Below are 27,843 nucleotides of genomic sequence, written 5' to 3'. Positions count from 1 at the left end.
CGCGGAACGGCGCCGTTTGCCCCTGGACGGCTTCCGTCTGCCACCCTCACATGACCAAACACAGCCGCCGCGCGAGTCTCGCTGCTTCCGGTGTGGAGCCTCCGATAGTCGGACCCGGTGAGTCTCCGGGACGCCGTCGCCCTCCCCCGTCGGGACCTGTTCCCCTCAAAATCCCCTAGTCTGGCCCCCGCGAGGGGAGATACGGGCGCTTGTGGGGGGGCTCCGCGGGGGGAGATACGGGGGCTTGTGGGGGGGGCTCCGCGGGGGATGCGGGGGGAGGTACGGGGGCTTGTGGGGGGGCTCCGCGGGGGATGCGGGGGGAGGTACGGGGGCTTGTGGGAGGTGTGGGGGGCTCTGCCTGGGGGTTGGGGTTGTAAAGAAGGGATGGGGCGGAGTCTCCACCTGAGGTGGTGACACTGGACATGCAGAGTTGGGGGGCGGTGGAGAGTGGACCCCGGTGCCAGGGCCTGAACGTAGCTGTGAGCTGGGCACATCCAGTCGTTGGTTGCAGGCTCTAATTCTAAGGGGCCCTTTAACGCAGTGGGTAGAGGAGGGCTAAATGGCATCACACCCCATTCTCTCTGGCTCCTGGACAGCTCCTCGGGGACAATGCTCTGGACCTGGGCACAGCTTGAGTGGCCCCTTTGCCCTTGTCTGCCCTGGGTTTTGTCCCCTGGCCTAGCTGTAACCCCCTTGTATGATGCTGCTTAGTCCTGGGGTGAATCCCACCACAGCAGCATAAATCATGTGAGCCCAAGGGGTCTTTGGGATCTAGCAGGAGCTGGGAGCCAGGGCGCCTGGGTTCTATTCCTGGCATTGGGAGAGGTGTGGGGTCCAGGCCCAAGGAACCTCTCAGGTAGTGCCACATATTTCATCCTGTTCTCCAGCTGTCCTACTCTGTCCTTTAGCAGCCACCGATCCTTTTGGAGCTGCCCTGTAACACATCTCCCTCTCTTCCATTTGCAGAGAGGTAGCTCGGTCCAGAGCAGCAGCACATCATGGAGTGCACGGCACTGGAGAGTCTCATCGAGATGGGCTTCTCCCAGAACAGAGCGTATGTGTGCCCCCACCTCCATTCCCTCATTCCCCTCCCAGCCGTCCACAGGCTGCCTTAGCTGCCACTGCATCTTGACCTGGTCAGGGTGCTCCCTACCAGTGACTGGGGGTCATGGCCTATGGCTGTAGAACGGCAGCACAAAGGGATCAGGTGCAATGTGGGAATGCTTTTGAGGGGAAGGAAAAATCTAGTGCTGAGAGCAGGATTCCTAGATTCTATCCCCAGTGCTGGGAGGAGAGTGGGGTCTAGTGGGTTAGAGGATGAGGACCGGGAGTACTGTCCCTTTGCCTCAATTTCCCCATCAGTAGAGCAGGGATAACGCCTCTGCCCTGTCATCCCGTGTGTCGTGTCGTCGTCCCCCCTCCCCGGGTTCTTCAGACTAAACAAGGAATGCTTATTAAGGCTGTTATAGAGGGTAAAGCCAGAAGGGACCATTAGATCATCTAGTCTGCCCTGCAGTATAGTGCAGGCCAGAGAATGTCTCCCAGTTCCCCCTGCATTGAGCCTGATCACTTGTGTTTCACTAAAACATCTTCCAGAAGGGCAGCCAGCCTGGACTGGAGATGGAGAATCCACCCCTGCTCTGTGGAGCTTGTTCCAATGGTCAATCACCCTCCCTGGGAAAAAAAAACATGCATTGTTTTTCATTGGAATGTGTCTGGCACCAGCTTCCAGCCATTGGTTCTTGTTCTCCCTGTCTCTGTTACATTAAAGAGCCCTTTAGTGCCTGCTATTTTCTCCTGCTACGTATATACTAGTCAGGTCACCTCTATCTTCTTTTCCTAAACAGACTGAGCTCTTTCAGTCTCTCACCATCAGGTGTTTTCTTCTGCCCTCAAATTGTTTTTTAAGGCTCTTCTCCTCAACCTCTTCAATGGCTCAACACCCAATTTCAAAGGTAGCACCCAGATCTCTGTGCAGGATTCCAGTCTTGATTTCACCAAGGCCATAAGCAGAAGTGAAATCACCTCCCTGCTCCTGGGTAGGCCTTCCTAGGCAGTAGAATGGTCTTGAGGGGCCAGTGCTGTGGTGGTGGTGGTGGGAAGGGAGCTATTTGTGCCTCTGCACCGACAGAAGTAAGCAGCTGGAGGACAACGTGTCCCATGAAGGCCTCACCTTAGCCTCCAATATCTAATGATTGGCTCAGCCCTGAAGCAGACAGTATTTCAGTCCTTCCAGAGCCTCCACTAGCATGAATTATCATCACTCCAGTTATCCAGCCTAGCACATGGCCCCTCTGTGCTTCCTGCTGAGTCCCCCTCATCCCTGGCTCGCAGATTGATGTTACGCTGGTGGCTGTGGTATCTATTCCAGGTTGGGGTAATGTTCTGTCAATTGGCCAGAGACGGGGAGACCCAGGTTTGTTCTCAAGGCCTGGACAGTGGCAGTTTGGGTCACCCCATTGAGCTACCCATCTGTCTTTGCTCTGTGAAGCGTTTCATGGGAACGATGCTGCTGTGGAGGTGGGGCAGTGATAGAGCTGTTCAGCTTCTGGGTGGAACTCAGCCACGGCTGTCTATTTCTTTCAGGGAGAAGGCGCTGGCGCTGACAGGGAACCAAGGCATCGAGCAGGCCATGGACTGGTGGGTTGGAGACCCCCTCCTCCTAGATCTGTCTGCATTTCCATCCTTGTGACTCCGCCTTCTCCCTGCTGATGCTTGTTCTCTCTTCCCCCCCTCAAAAGGCTCATGGAGCATGAGAATGACCCCGACGTGGATGAGCCATACGTGCCTCCCCAGGGCCATGTCTTGGGCACGGAGGAGCCCCCCGAGGGAAGCACCCCCGAGCCTGTGGAAGCCAGAGCAGGTTTGAACAACCCTGGGGAGTTGACTGTGCTGGGGGCAGGGGAGTCAAGCTGCCCACCCTGGCTTGTGGGACAGCTGTGGCCCATACACACCAGGATCTTGCCTGCTTCTTGGCTGTTCCTTCCTTGAGCGACCCCCTCCACCCACATTGGGATCCCACTGACTCAGGGGGTGGGCTTTGCCTGCAGGAGGGGCGGGTTGGAAGCCCTGCTGCGGTTCAGGCTCACACCTAGGGTATGTGGCATGTCTGCCTCCTCACTTGCGCCACCCCCCCACAACTGTGTGGGGTAGACCCTGGAGTGACGGGGGCCCTGAAGGAGCCTGGTCCCACCCTGATGCCCCGATGCTTTGCTCATTACCTGTGTGGGCAGCAGGGGGTTCTGGCCTCTGAGCAGAGGATAATGGAGGCTTTTCCCTACAGATCGTGTGGAGGAGGGCTCGGCGGAGGGAGATGACAAGCACCCCCTGACTGAGGAGGAGAAGAGGGAACAGACCAAGCGGTAGGAAGGCCCCCCAGCCCCCGCTTTCGTGGTTGGCAGGGAGAGGCCTGTCCCCCTGGGATGCCAGTTTGCATGCATGCTGGGAAGCGTAGCTCTTGGAGGAAGGAGGATTTGGTCCCTGTGGATTGTGGGCCCTGTGGGGAGCGGGGGCAGTGGAAGGTGGTGCCCACTCCTATTCCTCCTGCAGGATGATGGAGCTGATCGCGCAGAAGCAGCGGGAGAGGGAGGAACGGGAGAAGCGGGAGACTATTGAGCGGGAGAAGCAGCGGCGCAAGCAGGGCCAGGAGCTTTCCATGATCCGCCAGAAGCTGCAGGAGGATGAGATGAAGAAGATGGCAGAGGAGAGGCGCAGGGAGAAGATGGAGGAGAAGCTGGCCAAGTGAGAGCCCGGGGAGAGTGGGATGGGGATGCGTGGGGAGTAGGTGCATGGGTGGAGGGAGGGGTGGGCAGTGGGATGGGGTGCATTGGGGGAAGATGTGGGGAAAGGGGAGGAGTGGATGTAGACGTGGAACTTGCCCTTGCTGTGACGTTGCAGCAGAAACACCCTCCACCATGCTGCCACCTCTAACTGGGTCTGTTCTCCTTGCAGGCAGCGGGTGCGTGAGAAGATCGAGCGGGACAAAGCAGAGCGAGTCAAGAAGGTGGGTGAGCAGCAGAGGCTGGGTGGGATCTAGGCCCCCCATGGTGGCTCCTGCCACTGCTGTCCCTTAAGCTGGGGGTGTGGGGGGGTATGTGTTGTGGAAGGAGGCTGTGGGGGGAAGGGCTGATGAGGGGGTGGGGCTGTGGTGCGTCCCATTCATCACGTGAGATCCCATGCCCAGTGCCCTATATGGAGGGAGGGAGATGCCCTGGGCATGGCTTTCTCCTGTGCCTGCTGGGTATGGGTGTGTGTGGGGTGGTCTGTGTGAGTGCTAGGGAGTGGGTTCGTGGGGTCCTTGAGGCAGCCTGGTGAAACCAGCTTGGGGCTGGAAGGGGAACCCACTCACATCTTGGTGCCTGTCCCACTCTGTGTACCATTCCCATCCAGTTCGGAGGTGGCAGCAGCTCCCAGGCCCCAGCCGAGCCAGCCCAGGAGATACTGGTGCCCTCGTCCCCCAGCCAGGAACCGCCCACGAAGAGAGAGTATGACCAGTGCCGAATACAGGTACCCGGGGGAAGATGGCCCCACAAACTTTTGTGCTTCATCCATCTGTTGCTTACACACATACCAGTCTACCCCACATTGTCCCCTGCTGTGGGTTCCTGGGTGGGCGCAGACATCCTGCCTTGTTGGAAAAGCAGGTGGGGGTCCCAGGCAGTAACTGGGATATTGGCCTGATCTGGCTTGCTGCTGCAGCTCTGGAGGAAGCCCCCTATCTCTGGGGTCACACCCAGAGGTGCAAGTCAAGGAGAACAGAGGAAGCTCTCCTCTTAATGCAGGGGAACTGGCCCGCCCAGCATGCTGCCCTACTGTGGCATGGGGCCTGCACTCATCCCCTCTTGCCCTCTGTCCAGGTGAGACTGCTGGATGGGACGTCGCTCATGCAGACCTTCAAGGCCAAAGAGCAGCTGGCAGCTGTGCGGCTGTATATAGAGCTGAACCGCAAGGATGGTGGGGAGCCCTTCCACCTCCTCACCAGCTTCCCTCGCCGTATCTTCACGGACGAGGACATGGAGAAGCCCTTGCAGGAGCTGGGTGAGCCTCTGGGGGAGGGGCAGGCGAAGCGACTGGCTTGAGGGTACGGTTAACAGCAGAGCTGGGGAATAGAACCAGGAGTTCTGGCTCCCAGCTGCCCTGCTCTGACCCACTAGATCCTACTCCCATCCCAGAGCTGGGGAACAGAACCAGGAGTCCTGACTCCCAGGCCCCGCTACTCTAACCACTAGGCAACAGCGTGGAGTCCTTTGAGAACAGATCTGGGCTGGGGACTCATGACTGTAGGACCATCCAGCTGTTTCTTCGGGATTCCCATCAGAGAAGGGAGAGCATGGAATCTGCTTGTGGGCTGGTGCTGCTGCCTGGTGCTGGGGACGCCCGAGCTGTAAGCAGAGAACCCACTACAAGAGCCAGCTCTGTCCCTGTTGCCCTCACTTGGGCAGGGTAGGCTGCAGCCGGGCAGGCGCTCCGCACAGAGGAAGCTGTGTCAGCTGCTGGCACCAGCCACCACGGGGTCCTGGGAGGGGGAGATGCAAACCACAGAGCACCCAGGGCCCTTCCAGCTCAGACTCCCCTGCTGAAATCACTCCCGCTCTCAGGGATCCAGCCTGCCCAGCCCCAGCCACATGAGTGGACACTGCTCCCTCCACAACCCATATGCACCTGGGTCCTGGCTTCAGTCTGTCTCCTGCCCCCACAGGTTTGGTGCCTTCGGCCGTTCTCATAGTGGCCAAGAAGTGTAACAGCTGAAGGATGCCTTGGCTCATGCGTGCTGTGACAGGAACTCCCTCCCCACCCTGGCCCTGGATTCCTGTGGTTCCCTCTGCCACCCGCACACCGTGGTTCTGCCCCTCCCCCTGCCCGACTGAGCCCAGAGAAGTGACTGACCATTTCGCCTCCCCAGGACTGGAACCCAGCAGAGCGGCTGCGGGGGGCTTTGAGTCCAGCTTCCCTGGGGGAGTGCCACAGCGCGAGCCCCAGCACCAGGGACGCTAATAAACATCATCTGTTCTGCTGCTGCTGCCGCCGCTGCCACCCATTATTCCCGCGTGCTGCTGTTGGTGGGCTGATGGGAAGGAGGCCCCAGCTGAGCTAAGGGGAGCAGCCAGCAGGATGGGCACTGAGCAGACCCCACCAGCCGAGGGGGGGCCCCACTATAAATTCATAGTCCAAGGGTCATAGATTCGTTGTGCCAGAGGCTGCACGGATAATGCCGCGGCCGCTATCACTCCCCGCAGCAAAGACGGGGACCCCGTCATCACACCGGGTGCTGCACAGATGCCCTGCAGCCAAGAGTGGGGTCTGTCATGGCAGGTGCTGCATAGACAGAGGCTGAGAGGGAAAACTGGGGAAGTCAGAGGGGAAAGGCCTGACTCTGCCAAGGTAGGGAAGATACCCTACCCTAGGCAGTCGGTGGGGGAGAGACTCCTCTGCTCTCTCTACCCCTACACTGTGATCTTGTCCTACCCCACGTGCTCAATGGGGCACTATGGGGAGGGGATAGTGCAAAGAAAAGTCCAAGCTCTGCAGGAGGTGCTCTCCCCTTGCTCTTGGTGCTGGCCCCCGTGAAGCATTAGTGTGTGGGGTACTGCAGGGAGTGGGGCTGTGCTGGACCATACCATCCTCCAGGTGAGATGTGACACCCAGGCCTGGCCCACGGTCAGTAAAGAGCCTAAGGTGCAACCCTGTGGTTTGAATGGGCTTCTCCTGCCCTGGTGCACGGTGCTGTGTGCGCTCCTCAGTGGGGAGGGAGCTGCGTGGGTGAGGAGATGGAAAACAGCTGTGTCTAGGCAGGTCCAGCTCCTACCCACCCCTGAGCCTGAGGGAATGAATGTGTGGGGTCTAGTGTGGAATTAGTGGGCAGTGGGAGGAGCCAGGCTGCTGCTGATACCCCTGTGGGGGGCTTAGCCCCACTGGCCTGAACTTGGAATGGGGTTTCAAAGCTGTTGCTGAAGGTGATAATTTAACAGAGGGCAAGTGAGAAGGGGCCTGTGTCCCAGGACTCTCCCCAAGCTGTCAGGGCTGGGAAGCCTATTCCAAGGCTCCTTGTTCCCTGAAGGAGCAGCAGCCCACGGGGCACTCTGGGCCTGGAGCTCCAGTTTGCCCTCTCTGAGCAGCTTGAGTTATGGGGGCCCTTTTGGAGCACATGTTCTTGCAGCTGGGCTGGGCTGGGGCAAGCCTCCGTAATCCAAACCCTGCACAAAGGGAATGACTGTGCCAGCTTCCCTGCAAAGAGCCTGGCTGGGAATGCGGGAGGGGGCAGGGAGCAGCGAGCAGCCCAGTTCTTGCTGGGGGTGCTGGGCTGAGGATGCAATCAGTAGTTAGAGCAGTAGGTGCTGCTCCCAGGATGGAGCCCTTACTCTCTACATTCCTTCTTCCCTCCCCAGTTTGCTGGCTCAATGCCACTGCCTGAGGTAGTGTGCTGGGTCAGCCATAAAACCCAGCAGACCCTTTGCTTTAAGCACTAGATGCTGCATGCTCTCAGCGTCGGGGGCAGAATTTGACCTTCTGTCCATTATCTGTTGTTAGCACCTTCCCAGCCATGCTGCCCAGCAGCTGCTGAATCCCAAACTCTTCTAGTACAACTGGGGAGGGAAAGCCCACGCAGCCCCTGGCTGGGCCCTGCATCTGTTTGGATTAGCAACAGGCCACTGTGCTCAGTTGGTCTGACCTGACCCCCAGGCCCTCGAGCATCCCTGAGCACATTCCTGTTTGAACTAGAGGGGATTTGAGAAAAGCACCCCATCAGATTTAATGAGAGGAATGCCAACTTTGGAGCTTGTGTGGGCTGAGTTCCCACAAAAGCTGCTGGCTGCCACCCTCCCATCCTCCTCTAAAATTCCCCTAGACAGGGAGAATTTGGGGACTTCCTCCCCCCCACTGTCCTCCATTTTCCCTCCTATACCAATAGCTCTGTGTGCCCCCATTATTTCCATCTGATAGAAATCATTCAGGCTGTCACCATTACGCTATTGGATGAGCAGAGATGGGGTATTGTATGAGAAGCATTAAGAGGCAGAGGCTTCATGTGTCCCCCTTTTTGGTTTTCTGGCCTTTGATGCCTACAGTACCCCCTGAAATTTTGGAATTGACCAGATGTGGCATTTAAAAGTGATCATGTTCCACACACAAATGTTATCAAGTTGAGCCTAAAGCCTTTGCAAACTTGGCCAAAAATTCCACTGATGGAGAATCCACGCCAGACCTGGATAACTTGTTCCAATGGTTAATGACTCTCCTGTGGAATCTGCATTTTAGTTCCAGTCTGAATTTGTCTAGTTTCAACTTCCAGCTGGTGGATCTCGTTAGATCTTTGTCTGCTAGATTGGAAAGTCCTCTATGAAATTTTCATTCCCCATTCAGTACTTCTAGATTGACTAAGTCACCTCCTGACCTCTTTGCTAAACTGAAAAGATTGAGCTCAGTGAGTCTGTCACTCCAAGGCAGGCTTTCTAATCCGTTAATCATTCTTTCATAATGACAGGTTTCAGAGTAACAGCCGTGTTAGTCTGTCTTTGCGAAAAGAAAAGGAGTACTTGTGGCACCTTAGAGACTAACCAATTTATTTGAGCATGAGCTTTCGTGAGCTACAGCTCACTTTATCGGATGCATACCATGGAAACACGGTATGCATCCGATGAAGTGAGCTGTAGCTCACGAAAGCTCATGCTCAAATAAATTGGTTAGTCTCTAAGGTGCCACAAGTACTCCTTTTCTTTAATCATTCTTGTGGTTCTTCTCCAAAACATCTTCCAGCTTATTCACAGGCATCTTGAATTGTGGACACCAGAACTGGACACACTATACCAGCAGTGGCTGCAACAGTGCCAGCTACAGAGAGAATAAAAGGGACTAAAGCCTCTCTTCTGACATGAGATTCCCCTGTTCATACAGCCAAGGATCACATTATCCCTTTTGGCTAAAGCACTACACTAGGAGCTCCTATTCAGCTGTGATTATCCCTTTGCCTTTCTGAGTCACTGCTTCCTAGCATAGACTGAAATGCAATTCCTCCCCCACCAGTTCTGTGAGTCCAGGCCCCCCGGGGGCCAATTCCTTGTTGGACAAGTCACACGACATCCTTTTGTGCAAATTTTTCTCCCCAAAAGCTGCCTCCCCCCATCCCAGGATACCATAAATGGAGAAGTGAGGGAACAACAGGCAAACTGGTTTCAGCTGAGCTCTGAAAGGGACAGACTGTGCAGAAAGAGACCTGTTCTAGAGAAGCAGACTGATGGGTGGAAGAGCAGAGCCTAGCTGGAGCCAAGGGGGGTTCAAAGCAGCAGGAGGTTAAATTAGAACTGGATGTTGGAATGAACAGGGTGAGTCAAGACGTGGGGAGAAATACTGTCATAGCTCATCCCATAAGCAGGAGTTAGTTCGGGGGATTGCACCAGCGGGACAGTCTGGGGAGCTGCCATGACATAAGGCAAGCAGAGAGGGAAGGGCTGCAGGCAGCTGGAGCTTAGCGGAGAGGAAGATGAGGATCATAGTAAAGGGGGAGTTGGAGTGGGTCTCTTCTCTCTCAGGTACTACTGGGAGGCTACCATAGTAAGAAAAAGCAAACAGTTTTCTCTTGGATTCATGTTATTGTCCCAAATGCACATTTTTGACTTGGCCAGTGCAGCAGCTGCACCTTGTCCTGCCTTGTTTGTTCTACTTCTTCTGTTTCCCAACTGGATCAGCTAGGATGACTACACCCCAGCAGGCGAGACCTGAAGGGGAGAAAGGAGGGAGACATCAGGGGGTGATTGCATAGGACTGACTCTCCCCTTAAGGGCATGACCCCCAGAAACTTAAAGGGGGTGATCAACATGTAGGTTACAGTTTCCCTTGAGGTGGGAACTTGCTAGGTCACGAGTCCATACGCTCCTTAAAGCCAGCATAGAAGTAGGAGTAGTGGGAGCCATGGAAGTTATCCTAACCCCTCTAGGACACTTGCCCCGACCTCAGTGACCCCCCCAGTCCCAGAGAGATGGGGTAACACCACTGACTCCTCCCCACTCCAGTGGCTGGAATGCCCCTAATGAGGGTGATGTGGGTGGCTGGTCCCATGTAGCTGGTGTGACCCTTGAACCCTGGCCTTAGGGTGACCTCTAACCCCCTGGGTGGCCTCAAGGTCAATAACGTCACAGGTCCCTGACCTCCAATACGACCTGTGACCCCAGCACTCTCTGACGTGGGGAACGGTTCCCATGGAGATGGGGTCACGCTCTGCCCACCCCTGACCCCGCCGTGACCCCTGACGCGCACTTACTGACTGCGAAGGAGAGCTGGAAAATGTTCCACGGGGAGGGGGCGATGCCCCGGCTTATGACCCTGCGCGGGCTTAGATAGATCCAGTACCCGGCCCCGATCAGCGCCGAGCCGGACAGGATGCGGCAGCTCCAACAGCTCCCGAACAGCGGCTTGGGGGGAGGCGCGGCCGCCTTGCTCTCCTCCGCGGCCTTAGACATGGCGGCGGGAATAGAAGCACGGAAAGAAGCCGATTCCGAAGATGGCGGCACCCATTGGGGGAACCGGAAATATGGGTGCCAGAAAGTCGTCAGCAAGGAACCCGGCAGTAGAAACTTTTGTAACACAGCGGAACCTAGCCACCGGAAGTACTGACCCAGCCTATTGGGGTTCTGGGGAGCGGAAGAACTGAACAGGAAATGCTTCCCGTGAGGGTGTGGTGTCAGAGCGTCTAGTGTCCGTGTGCCAACGTCGCCTACGCGCTGACAGTTCCGAGCTCTGAAGAACCTGCCCCCCTCCCCAAACCCCTCTGTCCCTGACGGCCTCTGTCCAAGGCTGCCCTTGGGCATACCCTGCTGGAAACAGTCGCCCCTCCTGGGACATCTGCCATTGCCCCCAGAAGAACTGGAGTCCAGGCTGCACCCCAGGGGGGGATGAGGAAAGTTGAAGAGAGCCCTACAGCTGGGTCCCCATGACGAGCCCTTTGGGGCGGTGAGGTAGAACCATAACACATCCCCAGCTGCACAAACATCTGGGACCAGGAGCGCTGGCTCTGTGGGTAGCTCCTAGCTACTCCAGTTCCAGCCTCTCCCAGCAGAGCCTGCTGGAGGCAGGGAGCTCCCAGTTACTCTAGATCTGGCTTCTCCCAGCAGGGGGTAGTGTAGGAAGCAGGACAGGAATACTGGCTGTGAGAGGAACTCTCAGGTACTCCAGAGCCAGACACTCCCAGCAGGAGTGCTGTAGGGAACACAGCAGGAGCATAAGCTTGGGTTGGAAAACTTGGAATTCTCAGTAGCTATTGCAAGCTTTCATTTTACTTTGCCCATTTTAATAGTGTATATTATTGACACAGGTCTCACCCTTTACTGAGATTATCCTATAACTAATCAAACATGGTTCCTTCAGTACAGTCTGAATAGATACCAGAGCAAGGGGTACAGGCCAGGGCACAAAGCAACAGGAGGCTTAAATAGTTTAGTTTTTATTAATATCAAAAACTTTAACTGTATTAACTATTATTCAACATTACCATTATTCCGTTGTATTGCAGTAGCACCAACTCGGCTCCATTCTGGTTCTTATACAGCCCTATACTCTGTGGTATCTGGCTTCTTTGTGAATGATGCATTAAGTGACATGACTAACATTTGCCACAGCTGGTTCTTTCTTCAAGGAGGAGCAAGGGGGATTTTTTTTTACTGCTAGCAGAAGGCTGTTTTTTTAGAGATGATATATTCTATGTGCTGATGTTCGCAAAGGCAGGTTGGAGATGTGGCCCAGACTGTTGGAGTGGAAGATGGGGAAATTTGGGTTGATTCTTAGTTCCTGGGGGAGTTTATTACAACCTGGGATCAACCCCCAGGGAAGCACTGTCTCCGGTACAGACAAACTGATGCCACAGTTCTGTTGTGCCTGAGGAGCAGAGTGCTCTGCTCTTCTTTGTCCCGAAGCTTTAGGCAACTTGGGCTCAGCCATGGAGCACACTGAAGATAAGAACCAAGGCCTTGAGTTTAACTTAAGGGAAGTCAGCACAGAGCGCAGGAGGCAGGTGTGCTACACTCACGGTAGTCTGTGCTGCTGAGAATACAGACTGCAGCATTCTCTACATATAGAAGCTCCTATCAGGGACCTCTGGGGAGGAGCTGGTCCCTACCCCCAATGAGTGCACAATCCCAGGATACCATGAGAAGCAGGTATACCAAACTGAGAGAAGGAAGCATAAAGATACAATTACTTAATGTTTCTGTTGCTGAAGACCAGTCAAGCCAGGATCCCATTGTGCTGGGGTCTTTAAAGACCTGGAGCAAATAACAGACCCTACCCCAAAGATCTTGTCATAGAAAAGCCAAACCCACACAGGGTGATTTAGGCACAACAGCAGTGGGAACGGTGGATGAATAACAATATCAGCCTGTGCAGTTTTTTAGCCTGCTGTGAGGGGTATCTACCCCCCCACCAGCTGCCTGTATATTATCAAAATTCAGTTCTGTGGGAGGCATGATGATTAGCATAAGAGGCAGCAACCCCAGTGCACCAGCTGCTTTAACCATGACACCAGACAGGTCTTTACAAGGTTACTAGGTTAGTTTATTAAAGACATGAAAATGCTTCTTTATCTCATGCTGTAGTTTTTGCTGTCAGATCTGCATGACACCCATACCCTGTGTGGGTATAACCAGGGACTGGGAATAAGAGACAGAGTCCCCCTCAGCATAATGGTCACTGATCATTACATCTGCTGACAGCCATGGAGTGTCCATCCCATTCTGGCCTGGGGGAGACCAGAGATGGCTGCAGGGATGGAGAATGCAGCCTGCACCCACCTCAGGAGCGGTCTCAGGACCAGTTGCCTTGGCTCCCATTTGGGAGGGTGATGGGCAGCTGTCACTTGCTCCAGGCTGGTGAAGGCCTCCGGGCCACATTCTCATTTGTTTCAGCTGCCTCTTTAATCGCTGCCATTACCAGCTCATTCTGGTGTCGCCTCTCCGCCCAGCGCAGGGGGTTTGTCTCCGGCAGCTCCTGAGGAGAGAAGGGAGTGGTCGGGAGGGGGGGGCGAGGTGTTTGGTGGTTTTTAGACCTCCCCCTTCTCTCTGAAAAGAGAGTGGAACAGCAGTTTCGAGTTCCGCTCTCCTCCCTGACCGCAGAAATGTTGGTTTCCAGGCCTCCCTCCTCCATGGCCCATTCCAGGGGAGGTAGTTTCCAGGCCCCCTCACCTTGGCTATCTCCCGCCTGCGCGGCTCCCGCGGCGTTACTAGCGCCCAGACCCCGACCCCCAGCCCCGTGGTCGCAGCCACCATCAGGCTCCCCAGCAGCAGGCGTCGCAGGAATTCCATTAGGGCGCGGTATGAAAAACCCTGGTTAGCCGCGGAGTTCAGGCTGCCCGGGGGACAGAGCGGACAGAAGTTAACCATAGAGAGCGGGGGAGGTGTCCAGGCAGAGCGTCCTGTCACGCTACTATAGATGGGCGGTGTGACCCAGGCACCACCATAGAGAACATGCGCTGTGGACAGAGCGCCCCCTTTTGCTACTACAGAGAAACAGCGGAAAAGGACCAGAGTGTTCGATTTTTGCTACCATAGAAAGCAGGGACTGGTGGGCCAGAGCGTCCCATTGCAACCATAGAGATCATAGGACTTATGCCATAGAGGGGGTTCTGCGTCTGGCTGATCCAGACGGTTCGCTCCCGCGCGGCAGAGAGGGTGTGTGGCTGGGCCAGGCGACCCTATCCCTCACTATAGGGGAGGGGTGCGTGGGTGGGCGGGCCAGGCCTCCCAGCATAAAGAGCGGTGGTGTGGGGCTCGGACGGGCCAGACACCTGCTCCCCTACCATAGAGAGGGGTGGAGGTGTTTTGTGGCTAGGTCAGTGTACCGTCTCTGGGGTTTTCAGTCTGGTCCCCACTGGGGCAGGCACCCAAGTCCCCAAACGTGCTGTCCCCCTCAGAGAGCAGTTGGAGGGAAGCATGTTGGCAGGGGGTGATGTAAGCTTTCCCTGCCCAAGCAGCCCCATCTGGAGAGGCACAGAGGAGTCAGTCCCTTGTGGTGTAGATGGAGTGTATTTGTGCAGGTCTCGCTCTGCCCAGGCTGCTCCCATGCTCAGTACCTCCAGAGGCCTTAGTTCCTCTGTAGTTAGTTCCACTGACCCTTCCCCCTGGGCCTCCCCAGTCCAGTCTTCCCTCAGACAACCCCTAAACCCCCTGCGTCAGGGCTCTGCTGACCCCGTTCTGCATTAGTCTTGGGCGGTGCACTAGGGAGACAAATGAACCAAATGGATTTCATCTGATCAATCCCAGGGCTATACCTGGCCAGGGAACCTTCAGTCCTGAAGGGAGCTCTGTTGTGGTCTCTCTCCACCAGGGGGGAGGAAGGGGTGGGATTTGTGCCATGGTCCTCACTGGGAAGCACTGGCACCTGTTAAGTGGGAGCAGGGGGCACCCAGCCTTCTCTCCCCATCGCTCAGTGGGCAAATCATTGGGTCTGAGGCCCCCCATCTTGTGGTCTTTAATGATGGAGAACCGTCTGGGAAGAGGGAGGGGTATTTCTCCCACAGCCCCTGATGCTGTGAATGTGCCCCGTAGTGACCTCTCTAATCTGCCCGGGGCTCATCACCCCAATCCCATTAAGGCCCCTTTAAACTTTGGGAGTCGTGTAATCAGGCTGGCTTAGACCTGGGCATAACAGGGAAATGGGACCATGGTGGGGCCTGGCAACTGGACAGATCTTGAGGTGGGGCCTTCCAATCCCAGGGGCTCTGGGGCCCCTGTTCATTGCTCCATGGCTGCCAAATTAATCCAGTTCTGCCCTGACCCCGTTCATGGTGAAAGCCAGCCTGTGTCAGTAGCATCTGCTGACTCAATCTCCCACCCATGGCTGGAGCAGCCCCAGGGATCCAGCAGCCTTGCCCCTTAGCTAGGGTGTGCAAGCTTCATGCCAGAGGCTGAGTGAGATCTGGGTCCCCTACCTGACCTTTAAAGAGCTCCTCTGCTCCCCCACCTTCAGGGCAGCCAGTTAGCTCCTTGGGCAGTTCCCATGAGCTCACTGAGTGATTAACTGAAGCCCTGATTCCAATCCTCCCCTCATAATTATCCATGTCCTGGGACAACTCCGGGCCAGGGCAGCAGCTGCCCATGCCCTGATTGGTCTGGGCTCCCACCTTAGTCTGTAGGTGCAGGGGTTGGGAACATCTCCCTGGAGCAGGCAGCCCTCATAGTGTGGGGGATGGGGTGGGGCCCAGGGCTGGGAGTGCAGTCCAGGGAGGAGAGGAGAGCACTCTCCCTGGGGTGGAGATTACTGAATGCAGGGGGATCCAAGGGTTGGGAGTACAGGGGAGCTTGGCAGGGGTGCTCTAGCCAGGTTGGGGGGCACTGACAATGCAGAAGGTCCTAGCGGGTAGCACTGAATAGGGGAATCCACCACCCCGGCACCATAGAGCTGTTGTGCCCAGGGGATTAGCCTGGTGTCAGGACAAAGCGCTTATGGTGCCTGGAGCATCTGTCGGCTCCCTGACCTGGGGACTGCTGGGCCCTGTAATCCCTGCACATCCTGGGATGGCCCAGGACAGCGCCTGATGGTGTGTGACCGACCGAGGGGAGGCTGGGGTGGGGGTCAGCCCAGGCACAGACTCCCTCTGTCCCCACAATGGGATTTCTCAGGGAAGAGGGAGTGATAGTCTAGCTGAAGGGGGGAGGTGACCCCTGGCAAGGGTTGGGGGTGTCACAGTGAGGCTTTTTGGGGCTGGGAAGTGCCCCCCACAGGGGAAGGACCAGAAGTTCCAGTGTGTGTATATGGGATTCTGTGGTATGGGGAATCCTCCCCCCCCACCCCAATCTGGTGAAGGGCCTAAATTGCCAGTGCAGGGGTGTCTGAACTTTAGGGCTTGGATCCTGGGGAATAGACATAGGGCTTAACCCTGGCTGGGTGGGGGAAGGAGACGGGGCCATTCCCAGGCCTGACCCCCAGTTTCTACTCCCAGCATCGCTATGGCTGAGGGGACTCTGGATTGTGGTGGTGCCCCATCCCAGGCAGTGCTGACCCCTGGTGAGGCCTGCAACCCCATCCAGCTACCTGTGGCGACCCCAGGGCAGAACAGCCTGGCCTGGCTCCACAGCACTGACAAGGAGGTGCAGTGGCTATCAGAAGTGGGAAGGAGCCCCATCCAGACAAAGCCTCCCGCACAGAGCCAGGTGAGACACCCCCTTCCTGGGACATCCCCTCACTGGGTCCCCTGAGATGAGGCCAGAGCCAGGTGAGCCACCCAGGACAAAGCCCCCTGTGCTGCTGCCCTCACCTCCTGTGGATCAGATCCAGACCCCCATCCTCATATCAGAGCCTTACTGCCCTGCCTTCCTCCCTGCCATTCCAGGTTTCTGGGCAGCTAGGCTCCCCCGGCGCGCAAACTAACCCCCTTATCCTCTGTGCCTCATTCTTCCTGGAGCCATGTGAGACGGGCAAAGGCGCCCCTAGGGAGCCGTGTGAGGGGTTGTGCAAAGGTCCCCCTGAGGAGCTGTCTGAGGTGATGTGCAAGGATCCCCTCAGGGAGCCGTGTGAGGTGACGTGCGTGGAGCTGTGTGAGGACACTCCTCCCTGGGAGCTGTGCAGGGATCCCCCCATGGAGCCATGTGAAGGGCTGTGCAAGGAAATGTGCAAAGATCCTCCCCCTGGGAAGCCATGCGAGGGCCCCCTTGGAAGCCCAGTGCAGGGGAAGGCCCAGCTGCCGTCCATTGTGGTGGAACCCACAGAGGCGGGAGAGGTGGAGAGCAGGGAGCTGCGCTGGCCCCCAGATGACTTCCTGCTGCTGGAGGGCGAGGATGAGCTCTTCACTGATGGAGAGGAGTAAGTAGCAGGGCCGGGGCCTGGTGAGTCTGGGGGGCAGGGCCTGATGAGTCTGGGGGGCAGGGCCCAGAGAGTTTGGGGGGCAGGGCAGGGCTGCGAGAGTCTCGAGGGCAGAGCTGGGGACCAGTGAGTCTTGGGGGTGGGGCCCAGAGAGTCTGGGGGGCAGGGGCAGGGCCCAGTGAGTCTGTGGGGCGAGGCAGGGCTGGTGCCAGGAGAGTCTGGGGGGCATGGCCATGCAAGGGGGAGAGGGGCCTCAACAGGACCCTGGGATACAGATCCTTTGTCTTGGAGGCACCTCAGGATCTGGGCTCCCCAGCCTCCATGGCAAGAGCCCAGTTGGGAGAGGACTGTGGCCCCATAAAGCTTTGGGGGGGTGGGATGTGCTTCAGGAGTCCCTCCCCCATTCAGTGTGTCTATGAGGCCATTAGGGGGTTGGGGCATGGGGCTGGCACTGCTCTCCATCTCCAGTGCCTCAGCCGTGGTCAAGTTGTGAGGGGAGTGTGGAGGGGATCCAGCTGGCTGCCGAGGCCTGGGGGGGTGCTGGGGCCTTGAGGGAAGCTGCCAGAGGAGCTAGAGGAGGCAAAAGTGGGGGGAGGGGCTTGTCAGCACCTAGAAATGTACCAAAATAGCTCCTTGGACATTCTGGAGTGAGAGGGCCATGACCCTGCTTAGCTCAATCCTCAGCCCAGTGTCCACATGGGGCTTAACCGGAAATAGCTAGTGTGTCAATTTCCAAGAGCAGACAAGCCTGAGGAGGGATTTTCCTCTGTACAGGACATTGCTGAGCCTGATCCTGGGGCTCTGAGGGCCACATCGAAGAATTGGAGGGGATCTGGAGGGCAGGAGAAAACACCTGCCAGTGGGAGACTGAAAGAACTCAGCCTGTTTAGCTCAGGTGTCTGAGGCCTTTGCGGGGAGAAAACAGCAGGTAGAGAAGGGCTCGAACTGCGCAGAGACTGGCAGAACAAAAACAGTGGCTGGAAGCTGAAGTCAGAGTAACTCAAGTTAGAAACAAGGCCCAAATTTGTCCCAGGGCATGTGATTGACCATTGGAACAAGCTCCCCAGGGCAGGGGTGAAGTTTCCATCTCCAGTCCAGGCTGGCTCCCTCTCTGGAAGGCCCTTCAGTCAAATACGAATGATTGGGCTCAATGCAGGAGTGTCTGGGGGACATTCTCCAGCCTGTGCTACACAGGAGGGCAGACTATGTGATCTAAAGGTCCCTTCTGGCCTTACACTCTCAGCTCTTTGACTGGGGGAATGATTCTGCCACTTATTCCCAGGGCCCAAAACTCACAGGTGACTGAGTTGCTCTTTGACAGCCTTCTTAGAGCAGTGCCCTGCCAGATTTGACGCTGGGCCCTTTACCTTTTCCCACAATGCAATGAATAGGCAGTAGGTTTAATACAAGCAAGAGGACGTGTTCACGCAATGCACAATTCACCTGTGGAACCCATTGCCAGGGGATGTTGTGAAGGCCAAAAGTATAACTGCGTTCAGAAAAGAATTAGATGAATGAATGGAGGATAGGTCCATCAATGGCTATTAGCCAAGGTGATCATGGACACAACTCCATGCTCTGGGTGTCCCTGAACCTCTGACTGCCAGAAGCTCGAGAATCAGACACTGGTGGATCTCTCCAGCATTGCCGTGTTCTGTACACTCACCCTGAAGCTCTGGTACTGGTCGCTGGTGGAGACAGGATACTGGGCTAGATGGACCATTGCTCTGACCCAGTATGGTAGCTTCTGTGTTCTTATGACCTTTCTCTTGGGGTAGGGACCTTTCAGACATTCTTCAGGCTATTGCAAAGTGTCCTCTGCGAGGGCTGGCACAAGATGCCACAGCTCGCTTACTGCCTGGGCGCCCAGCTGGTCGGAGCTTGAAGGGGTGTCTGTGACCCATAAAGACCTGGGACTGTCCTGCCCAAGGGACTGTTGCGTCTCTCCTTGGGCCGTGCTGCTGTGACTGCGATCAGCAGGGATGTCTGAGCTGGGGCCCTCTCACTGAGGGTGCAGTTGGCAGGGCGTTCTCTGGCGCGAGGCATTGGGGAGGGGTCTGTTACCACTCCTGGCATGGAGCTGGATGGTTAATGGAGCTTGGGCTGGCAGCCTCACCCTCAGGAGAAGCTGAGGGGAGGAGAGGGGCCTGGGGGAAGGGTTGGAGGGGAGTTCAGCTTGGGGGAGGGGCCTGGGGAGCAGAGGGGAGGGGCTTAGTATTTAAATAAAAATTATCCTAAGAGGGCCCCACATTGCTTTCTGTGCTGCCCCACAGGCTCTGACCTCAGGCCTCTCCCTGCGCTTTGTGTTTCAGGGCCCCCCGCACTGGAGAGCACCCTGGATGAAGTACTGCTGTGAAGCTGCTGGGGACAGAGGGGACCCCACTCTCTCCCTGTATGGCCTCAGACCCCACTAGAGACCCAGCTGTAGCCTTGTGGGAGGGCCGTAGCTCAGGGACTGAGGACACCCTCCCCAGGAGCTGGACAGCAGCAGGAGGGGATGGGCCCCCTGCCACCAGGACCTTAGGGGGCAGAATAAGACCAGCCTTGGGCATCCTCCGTGCCGGATCCAGTGCACCCCATCTGTGAGCAAGAGTCAGCGTGACTTTGATCTGGGACAGCAGCACCATGGGGCATGCACTGCCCCCACCACCTCCAGGAGCTGGGGGGCCAGCAGCCTGCAGGGTTTGTGTCAGTGGGTACAAGCTGCCTGCTCCTCCCCTGCTGAGCTCAGCAATAAAAGGTTCCTGTCCTAGCTGTGGTGTCTCACTGTGAAGTGGCTGGCGAGGCCCTGGGAACAGGTGTAGTGCCTCTGTGGGGCCGGCTCCCGGGGGCTGCAAGCTCCACACTCTCTGAGCCCCAGGGGGTGGCTGAGCTGGGGGGAGGGAGGCAGCAATACCTGAGCACCTGCATCTGAGGTGTAGGGCCCCCGGCTGATGTAGTAGGAGGGGGCTGCTGTTCAAGGGGGGAGTTGCCCACAATGGGGGTGACCACCCTAGATGTAGGGGGATTGGGTACCAAGCCAGACTCCAGCAAGGTGCTAATTCCTTTATTAATGATTCTCCAGCTGGCTTGGGCACCCCCACCCTGAGCACGTGCTGCTGTGGAAGTCCCCTGGCACACTGATTGGAGGCACTATCTCTTTAGTTCCTAATGCCCCCCTCTCTGAGTCCTGCACTCCCTTTGGGCAGGGTCCTCCATCCCCCACCCCCATATCCATAGCCCAGGGTCTCCTGTGCCCTCCTAGTCCAGTGCTCCATTGGTTGGTGTCTCCGGGGCCAGCCGGCAGAGCGTGTAGACATAGTAGCAGATGCCACCAATGTGCCCGACTTCCTGCACTGTCACGCCAGCCCCCCCAGCCTGCTCCAGGAAAGGGACCCTGGCATCTGGGTCCTCATCTGAAAACTGCAGCAAGCTGCCCCCAGGGCGCAGCACTCGCAGGCACTCGGCCACCAGCCGCCCAGCCTGGCCTGGCCCCTGGGGGCAGCGCAGGAGTGAGTCGCATGTGCCCTTGTCCAGCACCAGGTGGAAAGAACCATCGCCAAAGCCACCCCCCTCAAGGTCAGTGGCATCAGCCACATGGAGGTGAAGCTGGGAGAGGGGGTGTCGGGGTGGGGGGACTTCCTGGAGCAGCCGGTGGAGAGACCTGATGGCCACAGGGGACACGTCCACACAGGAGATGTGGACAGGGTGTGGGGAGTCCCGGTATAGCCCCAGACCCAGATCCGAAGTGCCACAGCCCACATCGAGCACCCGAGTGGGGCTGGCGTTGGGTTCTGAGGGGCCACACCCCTGCAGGGTCGGGAGCAGGAGCCCGGAGATGGCTGTGTAGTCGAAGAACCAGTTGAAATGTCTGGGGGTGCCAGCTGTGTCCTGCTGCGTGTAGAAGCGGTCCCATGTGCCAGGCTGGGCCATGCTGTGGAACAGGCCATCTGGGGGGAGGAAGGCGGGGTCAGTCTATGGGCTGGGGAGTCGGCTGGGGGAGGGGGAAGATCCCAGCAGGGCCCATGGGGAGGGGTCTGAAGCTCTATAGTGCCTGGGTTGCCCAGTCTCAGCTCAGGCCTAAGCTGGGAAGGGTGGATCCCAGCCCTGTAGAGTTATGATGGATGGGTGTGGGAGAGAGGGCCACATTTCTGCAGGGGCCAGGGACAAACAGCCCCCTGGCCCTTGGTGTCATGCTGACTCCCCTTGGGTGGCTGGGTGATGCAGGGGGTGCAACCCCACCCTGGGGCCAGCAGATGGGGACAAAAAATCCTGGAGCCACCCTATATGGAGCCCACATGTGCTGCGGAGTTGGGGATGAGGTGAGACTGAATGCTCCATTTCTGGGGCTGTGATCCCCCTGCCAACTGGCCCCATAGTGCTAGGGCCACCTCCCCCCGTCCGATCCCATCTCCCCCATCATAACCCAGCCTGACTCCATATGACCTGGATCTTCACCTCTCCCCAAGTAGGGTGACCAACTGTCCTGATTTTATAGGGACAATCCCACTTTTTGGGTCTTTTTCTTATATAGGCTCCTATAACCCCGTCCTGATTTTTCATATTTGCTGTCTGGTCACCCTACACCCATGTAACCCCATAGGGCAAGGACCCTTCCCACCCCTGTCCCCCCACACCTCCCAGCCTTACCCCATGGGCCCACCTCATCTCCCCTGCCCCAGCATGATGATCTGACCCAATGGGACCAGGACCCCCCTCTTTTGCCCCTACAACTGACCCAATGGGACTGGGAACCACCATCCCTCCAAGCCTGACTCCACGGCCCCCCTCCCCCTGGCCTGACCCTCCCATCAGCCTCTGGAGCCATATTATGCATTCCACCCTTCCCCTGCCGGGTCGTCCCCCGCCCCCCGGTACGCGAGAGACGCCTGGCGAGGCGGGACACGCCCCAGTCAGTCCGTGCCGGGGGCCCCCCCCCAGACCACCCCTGCCGTAGCGCTGGCACCCACCTGCCCAGGAGCAGAGCGGCCGGAGCAGAGTCCCCAGGGCCGGGCCGCCCCGCGGGGGGAGCATCAGCGCTGCCATGCGGCGGGTGCCCGCGCCCGGCCTCCTGCTCCTTGGGGCGCGGCTCTATGCTCAGGGAGCCCGGGCCTGCATGCTCGCCCCCCCGCCCCTTCAGGGACCCAGCCCTAGGCTCCGCCCCCTGCCGGGGCTTCACCGCCCCCCCCCCATGTAACTCAGGCCTGCCCGCGGGCGTGAGAGCAGGTTCCCGCCCCGTATCCAAGCAGCGGGCGGGTGATGAGGGCGGTTACTGCCCCCCCCCCCACTCCCTGGCTGGGCAGCACCCGCCCGCGGAGCTACGCGTACTCTAACCTACCGCCCCTTAGCGAGTGGCCGGTTCGTGTCCCCCGAGGAGGGTTCAGCTCCACAGGGGTAGTCTTCGCTCAGGCAGCTTGGCCTCCACCAGGCCTCCGCCCAGAAGCAGTTGAGCGCCCGCCCGCCCGAATCCCTGCCCCGCAAACAACCAGCCAACAACAGGAACGCCATTCAGAATTTTATTAGCCAAAGGAGCACGGTCATTCAGCTTTAGTGCAACGCGAACACTCATCCACAGCACTTCAGCTCAGAGGCAGCTGCTTTGCCAAGCTCAGGATCTCTTCAACCCCATGGAGGCGGGAACCCAGATCACCCAGCAACAGAGCAAAGACGAGAACCAAGGCCACCTGACTCCCACTGTAGGAGTCTAGCCAGCAGGCTGCACTGCCCCCTCCAGGCAGAGCCCCGGCTCAGCCCCCACCCCACCCCACTACGCAAAAACGTGCACTACTTCAAACTAGAACACCTCACCCGTTTCAAAGCAACTTCACTTAAACACTCTACTCTGCCTAACAGATTTAAACCAAATTGAAACAAAGTTGGTTAAATCCAAGTTAACTCCCCAGGACCTCTTCGCTAAATTGTGCGAACAGACAAGTCGCAGGGTCGTCTGAACAGGCACCTGGCCCCTCATCTTTGTCATCTTGGACCTGGAGCGTTACCTCTTCTACACAGGGAATTCCACCCCTCCACTGAGCTCAAGTCTGAGCCCAAACCGCATGGCGCTAGTTGTAAACCAAGCTAGGTGTTATTTGTTTGCATGAGGATCAGGACCACATTGCACGGGGCACTGTAGAGAGGAGGGGTCCCTGCCCTAGGAGCGGACAGCCAGAGGCAAAGGAGGAAGACTGCAGACATTCACACCCACAGAAGCACAATCTCAGTTGCCCCTCGTTAGGCAGCACGTCTCCTAGAGGCATCAGGGCAGATCTGGAGGGGAGGTTGCAGTAACCTCCTCGCTGCTTCCAAGCCCACATGTCGTTGCGCTCTAGCGGCAGCACAGCGGAGTCCTCCGGACCTTGCGAGAGCCTGAGAAGGGGGAGAAAAAAATCGTAAGAAACCCCCTCCCCACGATCTGTCATCAGGACAAGCCTCCCCCGACCCCTACCACAGAGGATTACCCGCACCTCCCAGGAGAGCCTCCCCGCGGGGCCGCAGCCGCGTATCCCGGTGCTTGAGGATAGAACCAGCAGACGGGGAAGCTGCTGGCACCGAAGACAGAACACCGGGGGGGGGGTGGGATCCCCTTCCTCTGCCTCCGGAGCATCACAGAGCCGGGCACCACACCGCCCGGGCCTGCCAAGAAAAGGAGGCGCCGCCCTGAGGCCCCCAGAACGCTGCTCCCCAATGTCTAGCAACCGCTGGTCGTCCCCGTTCCGAGCCCCCACCAATCAGCGCTCTCACCTTAGACCCCCCCAAACTAGCCGACAAAATTCTCTGTAGAAAGGCGCCGCATGTACCGCGCCCAGCCCGGCGCGGCTGCTTATAAGGCAGGCCAGGGAGCTACTCGACGTAGCGGGGCAAGGGCGCGGTCTAGTGCACCTTCGTTGTGATTGGCCAGCCGGCCTTCCACTCAGAGAGCTGCATCCGGCTCTCCCCAATCAGAGAACGCGTTTCGAATTCAAATCCCCAGCGCGGCCCGACGAAGGTGGGATACGCGTCTGGGAGAGGCGGAAGTAAGGAACCGGAAGACGTGTGATGATCACGTCACGTGGCGTAACCTTCCAGGACCCAGAAGTGATTTCATCAGGAGCCGCGCGACCTGGGCCACGTGGGTGCAGCATGGGGACCCCAGGAGGGAAAATCAACCGGCCCCGAACGGTGAATGAGAGTTGCCCCCGGGGCCCGCCCAGTCCCCATAATCATCCAGCCCCTCATGGGGTTTCCTCCGGGATTCCCCTCGTGGCCTCAAACCATCTCCTGGGGGTCCTCTCTATGGCCCCTCCATTGCTCCATAACTTAGCCCTGCTTCTCCCTTTACGTCGCGCCCAATCGCTCCTCAGATCCCCTTTGGCGGGTTCCCCCTTCCCATGATCTTCTTTTTGAGACATCCCCGCCACAGCGTACACCCTGATCCCCAGTTCTGAAACGCATTGTCTCCTTGGGACACCAGCCCCATTGTCCTTTCCCCCATCACGTAGCTCTGATTTATGGTATTTCTGCGATGCTGAGCCCCAGAACCGTGGCTCCTTGCGTCCCCCAACCCTGGGATGAAAACAGGGCTGGGGGTGGAGGATTTTATTTCTATCCAACCCCCAAATTCTCTCTGGCTCCCAACAAACTCGGGACCATCAGTCCCCTCCCTCCTCCTGCATTGTCATTTGCTAAGTGTATTACGATCTGAATTCTATAGTGTTTTGCTGGGTCTGTGCCTTCCTGCCCTTCTACCTGGGGTGTCCCAGCCCCTTGGCTGCTCTAGGGGTGCTACTGGTGCCAGGTAGTGAGTTAAGAGCCCTGTGCTTTTCCTCCTGTAGGAGCTGAAGAAAAACCTCTTCAAAAGACGCCGGGTTTTAAGCAAAGAGAAAAGAAGGAAACACCAGATCACAGGAGCTGTGGTAGACAAGGGGCTGATCACCATCCACCACCTGAAGAAGCGTGCGTGAGTCCCCTCAGAGGATCCAGAAGCTGCTCTGAGACAGAGGGCCAGGGAAGGGCATTTAACTATCCCAACTCAGAATAAGCTCAGCATTCAGGCCTCACCATCTCTTCAGACACCTGGGCTCTATTCCCCAGTTTTGGGAGGGCTGTGGGGTCTAGTGGTTAGTGCAGGGGGCCCTGGGATCCAAGGCTCTTTCTTGGGTTCTGTTCCCATCTCTGGGAAGGGGGTGGGGTCTGTGGTTTTAACATGCAGCTCTCCCTGTTACCACTGGACTCCAGTGAGCATCTGCAGCTGGGAGGTAGTAGAAGCTGCTGATTCAACTGCTTCTCCTGGCTTCTACGCCATCTCTGGGTGTAATATGGCTTTGGGTATCTCCTGCCCACAGTTCCAGCTTGCGAGCCAACATCACCCTCTCAGGGAAGAAGCGGAGGAAGCTGATGAAGCAAATCCGTCATGCCGCCAAGGAGCAAGCCACCATGCAGGGTAACCTCTTCTTTGCTGTGACCCATGGGGCCTGGGGGAGGATGTGTGTGGTCAGGGTCCTGAAATGGGTGAGTAACCCAAAGGGGGCAAATGAAGCTAAGAGCAGGGATGGGTAGACTCTGCTCTGAAGAGGGGGCAGGGCTCAGGGTCTTCCGGCTCCTAAAATTTCACGACACCCACAATCCCCAGAACCATCTGGGGCTTCCTGGCTAGTTCAGTGTCCATAGTGCTGGACTGGCCCACGGACAGGCTGGGATCAAATTCTTGCCAGACACTCTGTATGGCTTTGGAGGAGTCACTTCATCTCTTTGGGCCTCAGTTCTTAGTCTGTTGAGTTGAGATAATGATGCTTCCTTTCTCCCACCGTATTTAAATGGGAAGCAGGGACTATATCTTCTCTGTGATGGGGGCCCCCCCACATCTTGGCTGGGCTATGTGCAGCGTGACAGGGATTACACAACTGTTATACGTGCACAAATGATTTTCCTTCTCTCTTGGGCAAAGTTGAAGCTGTGAACCTGGCACAGACAAAAAAAATCACTGGCAATGGGAGGAGGAAGAAACCTACAGCCTCCCAAGACGTGGAGATGAAGGAAGCAGAGGCTGGGCCAGGACTGGACAGCTGAACCACCGGCTCCAACGCTTCGAATCTGCCCCACCCTTGCTTGCTGCGTTGATGCCTGCAGCTCCGTGACTTTGCAGCCTCCTTTCCAGGATTCTTGGGGCAGATAGTGTCTTGTTCTCATTCTCCTGGCTCTATTCTATGCCGGACCCTGGGTGAATGGGCAGCTCCAAGCGTCTCTGGCCTCTATCTGCTTTTCTAGAGCTGAAGCAATGCCAACCCCATCCATGTGGGAAGTGACTGGACGAACTGGGGCTTTGACGTGTGACTCAGTGGTATTCTGTGAAAGAAATAAAATCATGGCTGGTCCCCCCGTGGGGCCAGAGGCACTTAGCATCTCAGCTTGTTTGTGCTGCTGCCTTTGGGGCTCTTCCATTGCGCCCCTCACCCCAGCAGTCTGTGCATGGTGGCTGTAAGTCAGGGTCGAGAAGGGGGCTTTGTTTGTGGGAGGGAAGGGGACAGTGGCCGTGTGTGAAATGAACCACCTCTGGAGCTTACCATCTCCCTCTGGCTGGACCCCTAGAGGGACAAGCAAGGGTGGGAGGGGCTTTCTTGATAATGAATAGTCTTCTTCTACTTGGCCTTTGGGAGATAGGAACTGAGCTGGACTAGGTGAGTCTCAGGGCAGTGGTTGTTTTGGGTTATTCCCCTTCAGGTTGAGCATGGGGAGGGCTCCTTCTGGGGTGGGGGCTGACTGTGCTGTGAGTGTCTGTGGGGAAGCTCCCAGTTGTCTTAGTACAGCCATGACCAGGTGCAGCAGGAAGCCTGTTCCCTTTGCTGGTTGAACACCCAGGGAACCTTTTCCAGGCCTGGTTAGCAATAAGTGGACTCAGGGAAATGCTGAGTTTCATGCTGGTGTGATGGTTTCCTTGGCAGGAGGGGATGCAGTCCGGACACAGAGGGATCCCTTCAGATCATACACTTGGGGGGGGGGTGAAGGGTTAGAAGGAACTTGGGAAGAGGCCAAGGAAGCTCCTATCTTGCAGCTACTGCTGGACTGCACAGTCTGTATGAGGTGGTAGGGATGCGTGACTGAAGCTGGGTATCACACCTGGGGAAAAGGGACCGGATATATTATTATTGCTACTAACAGCATCAAACTGGGTCAGGGCAGTGCTAAGATGTTCCCCTCTAAGCCCATGGGCAGGACTGCCCAGTGGGCACAGCATGCTATGCACTATCTAAATCAACAGGGATCTTGCTGCTGGAGGCAAGAGACTGGTGGATCACTAGTGGTGCATGAATAAGGCAGGATGCTGGCCTGGAGGGGCTACGTCAGCCAGCTCAACCCCAGCCCTTCTCCTGCTTTCATTAGTCACTGACAAGGCTTCTGTTGGTGACAGGGGGATAAGTAGAGCCCTGCGTGGATACAAAAATTTGGATCCACAAAGATGGCAAACAATACAACCACATCTATGGATGCAGATACAGTATCTCTGGATCTAAAGCAGATAGCTGCAGATTTGCAGGGGTCTAGGGATACGCATGTGCTTTATTGTCCCAGTCAGGAGGGCAGGCCTCTTGGCAATGCTGTCCTGAGGGGACTAGGGGTGGGAGGGACCTACAGTGGCTGTCCCAGCACTGGGTGCTGGGGGGGTTGCAGTGGCTGGAGGGAGGTAGTGTTATCTTGGGGAATCCAGGCTGTCCCTCAATTCTAGCCTTGCTCCAGACCTAGCACTAGTGTTTGGTACAAACTGTAACAAACCCTCCTGTGCTGGGGGAGCCACCCAAAAGTGAAACCCTTTTGCATGGGAACCCAATGTGACCTAGATGCCCCCAGCCTGGATTTTTGCTCAGTCTTTATCCCAGATCAAATCCACCTGCCCCAGGTAAGATCGATCTCTCTCTCTCTCTCCAGCTCAGACCCCAACTCACCACAATTCAGAACTTGGCAAACCTCCTATACAGGACTCACCAACCAAGCCCCCAAATCCCCACAGCTGACCATCTCCCTGTAGTTTGGCCCCCAGATCAGCACCCAACCCCTCAGCCAGATTCCCAAATCCATTCCGCAGTGAGACACCACATCTAGCCCATTTCC

The 27,843-nt window shown here is 57.2% G+C and overlaps 6 protein-coding genes and 1 non-coding gene across 13 annotated transcripts; 3 read left to right on the top strand and 4 right to left on the bottom strand.

The window, feature by feature from the left end:
• Window positions 1-13: 13 nt before the first annotated feature.
• UBXN1 (UBX domain protein 1) lies at window positions 14-6,017 on the top strand. 3 transcript variants are annotated; one of them, XM_073352125.1, is made up of 10 exons: window positions 15-117; window positions 967-1,054; window positions 2,587-2,640; window positions 2,742-2,863; window positions 3,284-3,362; window positions 3,550-3,741; window positions 3,952-4,003; window positions 4,390-4,506; window positions 4,857-5,037; window positions 5,903-6,017. In XM_073352125.1, the coding sequence occupies exons 2-10, from the start codon at window positions 999-1,001 to the stop codon at window positions 5,992-5,994; spliced, it is 945 nt and encodes a 314-aa protein (XP_073208226.1). In that variant the 5' UTR covers window positions 15-117; window positions 967-998; the 3' UTR covers window positions 5,995-6,017. The 3 variants fall into 3 exon arrangements, with proteins under 3 accessions (XP_078709805.1, XP_073208226.1, XP_073208227.1); XM_073352126.1 differs by having other exon boundaries at window positions 5,699-6,017; XM_078853679.1 differs by lacking the exon at window positions 3,550-3,741 and having other exon boundaries at window positions 14-117.
• A 3,550-nt stretch (window positions 6,018-9,567) lies between these two features.
• DMAC1 (distal membrane arm assembly component 1) lies at window positions 9,568-10,542 on the bottom strand. The gene is made up of 2 exons (XM_073352124.2): window positions 10,256-10,542; window positions 9,568-9,713 (listed from the first exon to the last, which is right to left on the bottom strand). Exons 1-2 carry the CDS (start codon window positions 10,452-10,454, stop codon window positions 9,655-9,657), a joined length of 258 nt encoding a protein of 85 aa, XP_073208225.1. The 5' UTR covers window positions 10,455-10,542; the 3' UTR covers window positions 9,568-9,654.
• LOC140914410 (uncharacterized) lies at window positions 10,186-19,526 on the top strand. 4 transcript variants are annotated; one of them, XM_073352121.2, is made up of 4 exons: window positions 10,186-10,949; window positions 15,923-16,133; window positions 16,313-16,782; window positions 19,095-19,526. In XM_073352121.2, exons 2-4 carry the CDS (start codon window positions 15,930-15,932, stop codon window positions 19,123-19,125), a joined length of 705 nt encoding a protein of 234 aa, XP_073208222.2. In that variant the 5' UTR covers window positions 10,186-10,949; window positions 15,923-15,929; the 3' UTR covers window positions 19,126-19,526. The 4 variants fall into 4 exon arrangements, with proteins under 4 accessions (XP_073208222.2, XP_073208223.2, XP_073208219.2 ...); XM_073352122.2 differs by lacking the exon at window positions 10,186-10,949 and adding an exon at window positions 13,002-13,652 and having other exon boundaries at window positions 16,385-16,782; XM_073352118.2 differs by lacking the exon at window positions 10,186-10,949 and adding an exon at window positions 13,002-13,652.
• Window positions 12,519-13,412, bottom strand: UQCC3 (ubiquinol-cytochrome c reductase complex assembly factor 3). Its single transcript, XM_073352123.1, has 2 exons — window positions 13,167-13,412; window positions 12,519-12,972 (listed from the first exon to the last, which is right to left on the bottom strand). The coding sequence occupies exons 1-2, from the start codon at window positions 13,362-13,364 to the stop codon at window positions 12,838-12,840; spliced, it is 333 nt and encodes a 110-aa protein (XP_073208224.1). The 5' UTR covers window positions 13,365-13,412; the 3' UTR covers window positions 12,519-12,837.
• Window positions 19,527-19,812: 286 nt separating the features above from the next.
• CSKMT (citrate synthase lysine methyltransferase) lies at window positions 19,813-22,193 on the bottom strand. Of its 2 annotated transcripts, none has more exons than XM_073352117.2 (2): window positions 22,100-22,193; window positions 19,813-20,711 (listed from the first exon to the last, which is right to left on the bottom strand). In XM_073352117.2, exon 2 carries the CDS (start codon window positions 20,692-20,694, stop codon window positions 20,023-20,025), a length of 672 nt encoding a protein of 223 aa, XP_073208218.2. In that variant the 5' UTR covers window positions 20,695-20,711; window positions 22,100-22,193; the 3' UTR covers window positions 19,813-20,022. The 2 variants fall into 2 exon arrangements, with proteins under 2 accessions (XP_073208218.2, XP_073208217.2); XM_073352116.2 differs by lacking the exon at window positions 22,100-22,193 and adding an exon at window positions 21,732-21,895.
• Window positions 22,194-23,258: 1,065 nt separating this feature from the next.
• On the bottom strand, window positions 23,259-23,411 carry LOC140915428 (small nucleolar RNA SNORA57). Its single transcript, XR_012160166.2, has one exon. It is a non-coding gene; the product is annotated as a small nucleolar RNA SNORA57 (small nucleolar RNA).
• A 375-nt stretch (window positions 23,412-23,786) lies between these two features.
• Window positions 23,787-26,131, top strand: C7H11orf98 (chromosome 7 C11orf98 homolog). Its single transcript, XM_073354851.2, has 4 exons — window positions 23,787-23,919; window positions 24,573-24,697; window positions 25,083-25,180; window positions 25,685-26,131. The coding sequence occupies exons 1-4, from the start codon at window positions 23,797-23,799 to the stop codon at window positions 25,804-25,806; spliced, it is 468 nt and encodes a 155-aa protein (XP_073210952.1). The 5' UTR covers window positions 23,787-23,796; the 3' UTR covers window positions 25,807-26,131.
• The last annotated feature ends 1,712 nt before the right edge of the window (window positions 26,132-27,843 follow it).

The sequence above is a fragment of the Lepidochelys kempii genome, chromosome 7, assembly GCF_965140285.1.
Source record: "Lepidochelys kempii isolate rLepKem1 chromosome 7, rLepKem1.hap1, whole genome shotgun sequence".
Lineage (NCBI taxonomy): Eukaryota > Metazoa > Chordata > Testudines > Cheloniidae > Lepidochelys > Lepidochelys kempii.
Note: the sequence above shows the minus strand (reverse complement) of the source record. Positions and strands in the feature narration are given on the sequence as shown.